We start from the raw sequence: 12,069 nt of genomic DNA on the forward strand, positions 1-12,069 counted from the left end.
TGGTCCTGAAGACCGTTCGCTTCCGACCGTCCGGTCCTCTCTATTCAGATCCGCCGACCGCCTTACGAGGTAACCGTCCGCCTTTGCTAGTAGTTGTAAGTGAGTTGGTTTCTAAACCGACCGTCCAATTACATTCGACGTTTATATGGGTGACGTTAATGGGATGTTGAATTTTTGCAGATCCGACGTCCATATAGACGTCGGTTTAGTGCAAAGCACGACATCTATAAAGACATCAAACCTTGCTCTAACCGTCGTCTAAGGTGGCCTTAGACGTCGGTCAGTGACATGATCGATGTCTATAAGGCCATCAAACATTGCATTAACAGACATGTATGGGGACTGTAGACGTCAGACCGGACATTAACCGACGTCTTAAAATGAATTTTCGTTGTATTTTGGTGCAGTTTTCTCGTGTCTTTGGGTAGTGTAGTAGCACCTCCTTCTTTTACTAGTTTCTTTGTAAGAAAAATTTACGTATTTTGAATTCTCATGGCATTTCAACCCTAAGACGAACCTGAGTCGTTACCTAGGTCCATTCTGACTACTGATAACGGTCTAAAAACCGTTATTTTTATACTTAAATTTGATATCAAAACACACCCTTTAATGCTTAGAATGAGCTTATAATCAAATAAAACACTTAGTTGAGTCACATGAGAGTCAAAAGTTGCTTTTAGAGATATTATGCTTGTTTTTGCATTGTTTTGCAGGGTTTCGATGAGAATTAAAGATGGAAGTAAAGTAGGGAGGACTTAGACTCAAGAAAGGAAGAAAAAAAAAAGGAAGAAAAGAAGATTCAAGTTCATCGCTCCACGCTAATTCCAACGTTGAGCACCAGTTTCATGGGTGAAGCCACTATTTCTCGCTTGAGCGGCAGCGTTGAGCGGCTTGCAATTTGGAGGCAAACCGTTGAGCGACCAAATTGAGCGTTGAGCGCTAAATGATGGGCTTGGGCTTAGATTCTGTTATTTTTATTCGCTATAAATAGATCTACTGTGAAGCTTAGGTCAATATTTTGGCAAATAGAGACGTCCAGACCACTTCTACACTCCTTGGAGGCGGTTTCTTGGATGCTTAGGCTCCAATTTATCAAATCTAGGATTTACTCTTTCATCTTTTCCATTAATTCCATCTAGTTTCACCATATCTATGGTGAACTAAACCCTTTGTTGTTGGGGAACAATGTAATCTTTTGAAACTCTCTTATATTGAAATTCTTATTTTATTCATATGCTTATATTATCAATTGTTGGGTTTCTTATCTATGATTAATGCTTTTATCGTTTAACTCATTCGATATGAAGATATTTGCCTTTGTCGATATGGAGACGTACAGGGAAGTCATGAACTGATAGGAATTCCCTTGATTAAGCAATACTACCTAGAGATAGGGGTAGGACAATCAATTGTATTTTGCTTCTGTGATACATTGCATTGCTAATTACTCAGGGAGACTAGAGATAGTAAACTAGTAGTTAGTGATAGGCTCTTTTCGTCGAGAGATCGGGTTTAGAGTAGGCTAAGAAAGTTTGCATGGCAATTTGTTAATAAAGCGAATTAAATAAGAAAAGTATATATAAGAGAGTGGATAAGGATGAAATTGTAAACCCCAACAGTTCCATTCATTTATATCTTTTCTTTGCCAATTGATTCACTTGCATTTGCATGTTTATTTTCGTTTTGCATTCACACTACAAAAATTATTTTTCAAGTCTTATGAGATCAATTTACATGAATGATAAGGCGTAAGAGTCCTTTGGGAGAACGATACTCGGTCTTACCGTTTATATTACTTGATAAAGATCTGGTACACTTTCCAGGGGCTTAACAACCGCCACTGAAAAAAAAATACGGTGAGAATACGGTGTCGTATTCTTTTTCGTTGGCGGTCAGAATGGACATAGACAACAACCCAAGTTCGTCTTTGGGTTGAAATGCCATGAGAGATCCAAAAAACGCAAGTTTTTCTTTCGAGGAAACTGGCAAAGGGAGAAGGTGCACTACGCTACCCCAAAGACACAAGAAAAACCGCACCAAAACACAATGAAAACTCATTTTAATCGATTCAAGTGAAAGATGAAACATCAAAAAATATTTTAATCAAAGTAAAAACAACTTAATATGATTAAAAGGAGATCAAACACACCTGGAAATGCAGTGCAACAGACAGAAAAGGCGAAGACGATGAAACTGTTGATCGCAAAATGTTGGTTCGCACAATTATTTAAGAAGAAATTAGACGTCCGTTGGTCACAAACCCGACGTCTATAATCCCATATACGTCGGTCCTCTCACTAATGTGACATCCATTCAATTTAAAAATTAATATTTGTTTTATATATAGACGTCGGCTTAGAGGGATGAGACGTCCAGTTGGCATAAACGAATAACTTTTCACCTATCTGGTCAGATTATAGACGTCCATTTCGACGGGATCCAACGTCTAAGAGGCGGCAAAGAGTCACTTACCCGACAGACATATAGGCGTCCGGTAGTAGGGTCCCCGACGTCTATAGTCTGACAAGTAGGTGAACATCTATTAATTTCTACAAAAAAGACGTCGGTGCTCTCTTAGAACCGACGGCTATATGTCTGAAAGAAATGACTTTTCACCTAACTGTTAGACATATAGACGTCAGGTGGGTTGGCCCCGATGTCTACAATACTATCAACGTCGGTGAACATGATAACTGACGTCTATATGGCCAACTTATTACGAAAATGCCACCGATCATCAATATACATCGCTTTTACCCTTAAACGACGTCTATGGGTGACGCTAAATAGCGTGTTTACACTAGTGGTGTGTGTCTATATATATATATATATATATATATATATATATATATATATATATATATATATGTTTAAATCCTTTTTTGTCCCTAAGTTAAAAGTCGGTGTTCAGTTTAGTCCCCCCTTTTAATAATGTAAACCTTTGGATCCTATGATGTGCAAAATGTATCAAATCAGTCCTATCCGTTAACAGTTTTTGATTAACTTCCTTGATTTGTCTCATTACTAACTCCCATGCTTCAAGGGTTGTTGATGCTGCAGCCTCCCATAGTAATTGTCTCAAGTTTATGCCAACAAATTTCTTTCTAAAATTTGACGGATATGACTGATTTGATACATTTTGCACACCAAAGATTTACATTTTTAAAAGGAGAGACTAAACTGAACACTAACGTTTAACTTAGGGAATAAAAAAAGAATTTAAGCCATATATATATAATTAGACTATTTCAAGAGTAATTTAATATTTTTTAATCTTTTTTCTGCTAAATAATTACGTATACTATTTTTAATGTCTTTTATTTTGAATTATAAATATATATTTTATGATTTTTTATTTTTTTCTCTTTTAATATAATTTTTTTGTTTTACCTAAGTTAATTTAAACATATTTTTCTGTAACTTTAGTTTTTTTTCTTTTAATTTATTGTATTTAATTTTTTTTAAATATTCATAAATTTATATATTATGAAAATGATACATTCCCCGGGTATAATCTACATTATTAGATGAGTTTTTTTTTTTTTTCTTATAAGATAAGTGCATTTGGAAAACCAAGAAAAATACTATATTAATAGGAAACTAAAGATATACAAGCTAAAATTTTAGAAAAAAATTATACGAAAATACAATCTATGGTAATAATGAATTAAAAATCATAATTATAAGTTGATAAGAGCATCAATGATTTTAATGAATTAAAATTAAAAATCATAGTTATAAATTGAGTTAATAATAATGAGAAAAATAAAAATTGTTTAAGTTGTAATTTTATTTGTAAAAGAAATTAATAAAAGTTATTAATAAACGTGTGGGTAAAAAAATGAAGTAATGAGTTAATTTGGAAACTATGTTATTTTTTAATATTTGACTTATCGTTAAAATTTAAGAAGTTTTTAATCTTTAGGATTTATTATAAGATGAATGTACATTTTAAAAATTAATATTTATTTATTGAAAATGGTTGAGTTAATAATAATAAGAAAATTAAAATTTGTTTTATTTATAATTTTGCTTATAAGAAAAGTTAATGAAAGTTATTAATAGATGTGTACTAAAAAAAAGTAATGATTATTTGGTTATTGTTTAATATTTTACTTATTATTAAAAATTAACAAGTGTTTAAGTTTTTTTGAAAACAAAGTGATAACAAAATTTTGAATATTAATTTATTAGTAGAAATTTGTGTTATAAACTTGCACACACGTAATAAAATTAACAAGGTATTAATGTATAAAACATGTATTTGTTAAATGATAAAAATTATAATGAAGAAAGTTAATTACGTGAGGTTGATCTTTTATGTTAGGGTTGTGCTGTTTGATAGTATGAACACTTCTTAAAGTCGTGAGTCCTAGTGTGTTGACCAATAATTTATATGACTTAGTTCTGGAAACAAATTGTCATATACTATGAAGACCACGTCCAACATATAATGTCGACTGATGTACGTATTGGAGTCATGGTGGACATGCTTGAAAGTTACTAAAACTAGCACAAGATAGTGGATATTCGATCTTGGTTTCTCTTACTTGGTTTCTCGATGTGGCGTGGTTGGAGAGTAGAGCAGGCTTATTGAGACTTCAATGTCTGGTCGTTCCAAAGTGACTTGCTATTGCTGCTGCAGTGCATCTTGTTCATCATCCAAGAATTTTTTTTATAATCTTTGCCTTTCTTATCCAAAATTAGATTTGAACCAAGTATAAGATATTATAAATGTAGGAGAATACCATTATTAGAGTTTTTAGCATTAACATGACTAAATCTTTTTTTTTTCCAACTGATTTTTTCCTTCCTTCTCTTCTCACTCCCCGGGGTTAGCTCCAGACTGAAGGAAAGTGTCAAGGCATTAAGGGCAGTTGCTTTAGTCTCCAGTGATGGATGGATAAGGTAGTAATGCAAAATTTAATAGTAGTCGTAATGGAAGAACTTTTTGCTTGGTTGTCCAACCCTCTTCACTAATCTCTTAGTCATACAAATTAAACATATCTAGGCATCTACTCAATTTGTTCATGCATGCAATGATCTTTTTCTATTATGCACTTTGCTACAGTTGCAACAACACCTCATTTAGTAAATAGTATGAACATAACCATTTGAGGAAAATTTACACCTATAAAGAGGTTAGCATATGGATTTATTGCACAATTAATTTCATCACAAATAAAGCAAAAGCTAAAATCACAATCACATGCAATAACATTTTTTGAAAACTGAGATAAATCAAAATCCAAATCTAAGTTGTTTTTAGATTGATCTTGTTTCTTTTCTTTTTCCAATTTTAGAATTGGTTTCAGTTCCAATTATTCCTTTTCTTTGAACCACATGTTGCATGATTCTTTGTTGTTTCAGTTCATTCATCTCAATGGCTAACTCTTCAATTTGGGTTTTAAGGTCTTGAAAAGTGGCTACCACACTTTATTCAACATTTGCAACCATTTGAGTGCATCTATCAGCTATATGTCTTTGGATCTCTTTAATAAAGAAATCTACCTTGTCCTACACTTATGGTTGCAAATATGACTCAAAACAATAATTATAATATGTCTCATAAAATTGTTCTAGTGGCTCAAAATGTGGTTCATCAAAGTGATTATAATAAGACTAAGAAAACTCTGGTAGCTACTACAAAAATTATTAATATTATCGATGGATTTACCGAAGACCCATGTCCATTGGTAATGTCAATGTCACTTACCGTCGGTAAAAAAGTGGGAATTTTCCCGCCCATTATTTCACTTACCGACATTACCGACGGATTTATCGAAAGCCTATGTCCGTCAGTAAAAAGAGCGGGAATTTTCCCGCCCAAATTTCGCCTCCAGTGTCAATATATGTGGCAAACACGCTCATTTCTCCTCATTTTTCTTTACCATCTCAGTTTCACACCACCACCACTCATTTCTCCTTACCGTCTTGTGGCTTCATCACCACTACTCTCTACCATTGCGGGTTGTTCTCCACCATCGCAGGATACTCTCCACCATCACGGGATGCTCTCAACTTTTCCAACGAGCTTAACTTTTCCGGTGGAGCTCCACTTTTCCGACGAGCTCAAGTTTTCCGGCGAGTTGTTGTAGAGTTCATTTGTACGATTAGGAACATCATCGGTCCTAAACCGGTCCTAAACCGGTCCTAAACTTTTTCGGCGAGCTCAACTATCCATGATAAGATGACACAACATCACTAGTCCTAAACTTTTCCGGCGAGCTCAACTCTCCATGATAAAATGACACAACATCACCGGTCCTAAACCGGTCCTAAACTTTTTCGGCGAGCTCAACTCTCCATGATTCCCTATGGTTATTCGAGTGAAGCTATTTTAGTGACGAAGTTCGTGGAAATGAAAAAAAAATGACACATAACAAGGAAGGAAGAGGAAGAAGATGAACTAGGTCATGACATTTACCGACTGCCAAAATCCTTCGATAAAATTCGTGAGATAAATTAGTATGAACATAACCGTTTGAGGAAAATTTGTACCTATAAAACTTATGTGTCTTTTGATTGTTGTCATCAGACCTAAAATCAAAATTTTTCCAATGAAAATCTAACAAGTTATCAAAAGTTGTTTTGTACACTGATGTGGCATTACATAACCCTAACTTAACTTCATTTGGACTATTCCATATCACTTCGGTAGAATAGGAGATAAATTTAAAAAATAAAATAAACAAAGATATTAAAGGAGTGTAATAAACTTTAATACAAACTTATAAAAATTAAGTTATTACATATCTTACCAAAATTTATTATTTGTTAGATCTATTGTTATTCTTTTTCAAATATAATATTTAATTTTTCATTCAAAATATATACCTCAAAAGTAAATAATAAATTAAAAATTTTCTCAACTTATAATATATAAAAATACATACTTCGTCTTTCAAACTAATTTTATAATATAAATATATCTAGATCCATCTTTTAACAAGAAACACCATACAAGAGAATTACCACGCTCTCCAACCGCACGTTCAATTAAAGGCATTAAAATCTCACCTCATTGATCGGTGCTTTAGTTGATGCAATGATTAAGGAAGGTGCAAAGGAACACGTCCAGCCAACGTAAAAGGGAGGGAGCTGCAGGTTACTTGCCTAACGAAAAATGGACGGGAGACGCTGAAGAAGAAACAATAAGGGAAAAGTGGAAATGATGCCCCAAATTTAGGGGTTTTAATATATATTATTAGTGGGCCTCATGGCCCCAAACTCCACTTTTGCACTAGGATGGGACACCGATATAACAAGCCCCCAAGGAGTTCTTATGTCGGGGTAGTGTTGTGAATCCCTCCAACAATTTTATTTACACATTTATTGCCAATGCACTTCATTCAATACTTGCTCCAATATTTAAACTATATTTTACCAATAAGTGCAATTTTTAAACATGCTCCACACCACCTCACACGTCTTCAGTGTTCAATGGGGATGCATCTACGGTCAAGAAACACTTTTTCATCAGATTAGGCAAAATTATGATACTCCAATTCTTTAATGACTGTATCGAAATTATACAAATTTTTCAAAAAACGTTACAAGAATTCACATATAAGAATTACGTTAAATATGATTCTTTATCTTTAAATAATATTTTAATAATAAACCTCCTTGCAAATCTGTGTTCGGATAAGTTTCACTTGATACGAGTGTTCTGTACACTGCAAAAGCTGCGCCTTTGTTGAATCATAAAATATTTAAACAATGACTTCTCTTTTGGTCTCCGAAGGGCTTTGTTTTTTGGACTTGTGAATCAGTGGAAAACTAATTGAATAACAAGCATGAATGTAATATCTTATACTATTGATTAGAGAAGCAATGTCACCAAATCTTACAAGTGAACTAAGAAATCACCCCGTACAAAATGACAATGAAGTAACAATACAATATAAATATGTAATTTACATTTGAATAAACATTCTAGTATTTGTTCACAAATTACATTGACTCTGAAAGACAGAACAAGAGAGCCTATGACGAATGCACAACAGAAAATGTCTATTTGCATGGCATGGAATTTCATCAGCTACCTTTATAAACCCAACAACGCCTCAAATTCTACAATGATTCTTTCTTTAAGCAAGTGTTTTCCATGATCTTAGAGAAGGGTTTCCCTTTTTTTCCTTCTCTTTTTTCTTTTCATCTCTCTTGTGTGCTCCCTTCTCAGCTTCAAATTGTAAATAAAACTGCCTGAAGAAATCCTACGATGATGTCACATTGAAGTGGAAAAGCCATGATATCACAAATGCAAAAACCATACAAGCAAGCAAGAAATTGAGGAAGCGATGGCCATGCCAAAATCTTCGAGGTTCTGTAAAAGGAGCAGTTGTGGAGACTGTGGCTGCTGCTGTAGTACCATTGTTACCATCGCTAACATGCTCTGTCGAATCCTCGTTTCCTCCGTAAACATTCCGAGCAACAGAATGACAGATTTCACAAGTCCTGTTAAAATTTATGCAAACAGATATTATCAGAAAAACGCAGAACTTAAACTTCAAGACAAATCTGTTCAGGTGAATTGCTATTTTTTAAGTAAACAACCATATTTTCTGACGAACATTAGTATAGAATCAGTAAAAACTTCACATCAATAACTGGAAGATTAGTTACAAAAAAGGGTTAAGACACCTCCAAGAAATCATGCCAACACTTACTATAGATAATGCTCCAACCAATGTACAATTGCAATCATATACATCAAAAGCAACATTAATTGCTAGCCACTTCAAAACGGGGATGCTTCAAATAAACAAGCAGGCTTGCAAATGCAAAAGGCCATGCTGTTCATATGCCAGATATGAAAATATCATACCATAAAACCATGATATTTTCGGCTCATACACAAGACGTAAAAAACTAGTAATAAATGAAACTTCATTTAAATTTAACAAGGATAATCATCAACCAACCTTACTGTTTATACTAAGGTGTCACAGCAGAAGAGTCAACCAATCAGAATAATGAATAATTTCATACTTTTCCAGCTCTAGTTAGTCCAACTTAAATCTCTATATACAAGCGTCCAATTGCCTTTATATAAGTTCAAACATGTCTTTGACAAACCATGTCACGTTTTTAAAGTATCAAAACTAAGGTAAAGAATATATATCATAAATATTTGCCACCAATCAAAGCATCAATACATCAGTTAAAGATGATTCGAAAATTGAAAAGATTCAAATTCTGTCGCCATGAAATAATGCTTTTGGATGGATTTGCGTCTGAATCAATCATAACAATAGATCCTTCCCCAATAACTGGTTGCTATAATTTTGCTTTTAAATTCACAATGAAGCATGGACGATTAACTGTCCATCAACAAAACATGCCCTACCAAGTATAAAAGCACAAATAACTAGTTTCCTTACTTTCACTTAGCATATAGGGACTGCCATTAAAATTAAAAACTAGCACCCTACCACTGAATAAAAATTTTAACCGTTCCATTTTCTGCAAGCGATTCTGCAACCAGAAAATGAAGTATGAAATTATTTTACCTCAACAAATGCAACAAGGGATCTGTACATTTGTACCAACATTCAGTAGCTTATGGTACTCACAATTCAAAACTATTAGGCAATCTAAAAGTTGACATCATACATCATACATGAACAGATTATATGGGACCAGTAACTTGCAGATTAAAATATTCTAGGTGGCACTTCTGCAAGCAAGTAGCATCTAACAAGATAATTGATTCCATGAACAGGAGTCAGAGGGGGTCAAATTTCCACTTTGAAAGAGATAAAAATAATAAGAAAGAAGAGTAATATATAGATTCCTAAATTTCAGAAAAGGGACAAAGCAGCAAAGAATCCCACTGTGCTTGGGTAGGCATGACAGCGAATCAGTTGGACTAGTTGATGCTTTACGCCTTTCTTTTTCCATAATCTTCATTAAATAATTTTATCTTCTATATCTTTCCCCTTTCTCGGACGAATAATGGAGCCTTCCCTCACCCTGCAATTTAATTCTTTACACCTTCTAAAATATGTTTCCAAATACTTTCCCCACCATCTTCCTCAGCCTTACAGTCTGAATTAAATAATTTCACAACACAAATTCCACGTTATACACTTCAATTACTTTCCAAGTCTGTAGTCATTAAAATCAAACCCTTCAAAGCAAACAAAAAGCTGTGATTGATACTGCAAAGCTTTCAAACAGCGAACAGCACCAATACATAACATATGTTTGCATGTTTCTGTTATCAATGCCATGAATCAACAAAAGGGTATCCAAATTTTCTAAAATAGAAACCCAAGATTTAGCATACATATCAAATCCATGGAACAAAAATAGCATGGAAAGTGTAGGGTTTCAGTTTCACATTCACCTATTTCCCTTAATCTTGAACCAGGCCTCAGCACAGTGCTTGTGAGCAGCAGCCAAATCATCCTTACAGGAACAACCCAATTCTATGGGGACACCAGACTCATGGCTATCACTCACCAAACCCATGTGACAAATCCTACAATCCTTCTCCACTTTAGCCAAATGCACTTTGATCTCAGGAACCCCAGTTCTAGTTTCCAACTCGACAGAGCACTCAGAAACAGAAGAAGCTCTCCCAGAATGAGGAAAATCCCCAGCCTCAGGATCAGAAACACAATCAAAGCTGTAATCATCATATGAACCACCATTTGTTGAGTAGAAACGAGAGTAGCAAGAACCATCATCAGCATCAGAGAAGCACAAGCTCCCTTCAACGCTCGCATCACTTCCAACAACCGAACGGCGATGGTTTCCTTGCTCCAAATCAACATGGGACATCTGCAAGGTGGCCATTTTTCGACCGACAAGAGACCAAAAAAAAAAAAAAAACAGCCCAATAACAACAACAACAATAACTGAAATGCCTCAAAATTTGGAAAGTAGGGAGTACACATATAAAAGAATGATATAAGATAAAAAAAAAAATGGAACTTGGGGTTAAAGAATTGAGAAACTGGATTAGGTGAGCATTCCCTTTAACCCCATCAATGCAAAGTTCCAAAAGTTTCAAGTTTTGGAAGGGGGTGAGGAAATTTGCATCCTTTTTTTTACTGTGAATGGAGAGAGAAAGGGTGTGAATGATGGGACGAAGACTACTGATGCGGTGGAAGAAGGCAGAGACAGTAACCCTGCCAACAACAACACAAACAAAGGTGCTGTGGGAGCACAGAAAAACTCCCACGAGATTGCATTGATAAAGGAGTGTGTGACATGGGAAATAAAAATAATAACTAATATTTATTCTCTTATCAACGATATTCTTTCCCTTCTAAAATATTATTGGTAAAGAAATTCATGCATAATTTAATATCTTCTACAGTATATTTTCATTCAAAACAATACTTTCAAATTAAATCATACACAATAGAAGTTACGACTTAAACCAAATGGTATGAACTTATATACACAAAACATAGTGGTTTATAAAAATAACGCTACCTTTTGAAAATATATTTTAAATAAGAAAAATTAATGGAAAAATGTTCCAAAGAATTAAATATATTTTAGTAATATCTGTGTTATTCCATAGAGTTGGAGATCTTCAATTTTGAATTACGTGTGTATGTTTACATCTCATGAATTTAAAATGTTTAGAAAGATATATTTAAGACATTTATCAACCATATATATAAAAATGTAATTAATATTATAAGAAATGAATGAAATTTTTTATTTTAGTACTCCTTTTTATATCATTTTCATGTGTCTCTAGGTAAGTAAGGTTTCATCTAAGAATAGAGTATACTAATCATGATATTAATCTTCTAATTATTCTAACTTACTAAATTCGATAAAATCTTATTTCAGTAAAAATATTTACTTTATAAACTACAATATGCAATACCTGGTAGAAAAAGGATATTTAATGACTACAATATGCAATACTGGTAGAAGAAGGATATTTAAATCTATTATAATATGTTATACTGTGATAAAATTATAAATATAAGAAGACTTATTTTATCAGTTTTAAATTCAACTGACATAATATATTATAATAATTATAATTTTTATTAGTTATATAGTCACATATTTGTATATATTAATGAAGTGTAT

General features: G+C 33.5%; 1 protein-coding gene across 1 annotated transcript; it reads right to left on the bottom strand.

Annotated features, from left to right (window-relative positions):
* Positions 1-7,791: 7,791 nt before the first annotated feature.
* LOC106780208 lies at positions 7,792-11,220 on the bottom strand. The gene is made up of 2 exons (XM_014668468.2): positions 10,355-11,220; positions 7,792-8,460 (listed from the first exon to the last, which is right to left on the bottom strand). The coding sequence occupies exons 1-2, from the start codon at positions 10,804-10,806 to the stop codon at positions 8,220-8,222; spliced, it is 693 nt and encodes a 230-aa protein (XP_014523954.1). The 5' UTR covers positions 10,807-11,220; the 3' UTR covers positions 7,792-8,219.
* Positions 11,221-12,069: the final 849 nt, after the last annotated feature.

The sequence above is a fragment of the Vigna radiata genome, unplaced genomic scaffold, assembly GCF_000741045.1.
Source record: "Vigna radiata var. radiata cultivar VC1973A unplaced genomic scaffold, Vradiata_ver6 scaffold_376, whole genome shotgun sequence".
In the NCBI taxonomy this organism is placed as follows: Eukaryota; Viridiplantae; Streptophyta; class Magnoliopsida; order Fabales; family Fabaceae; genus Vigna; species Vigna radiata.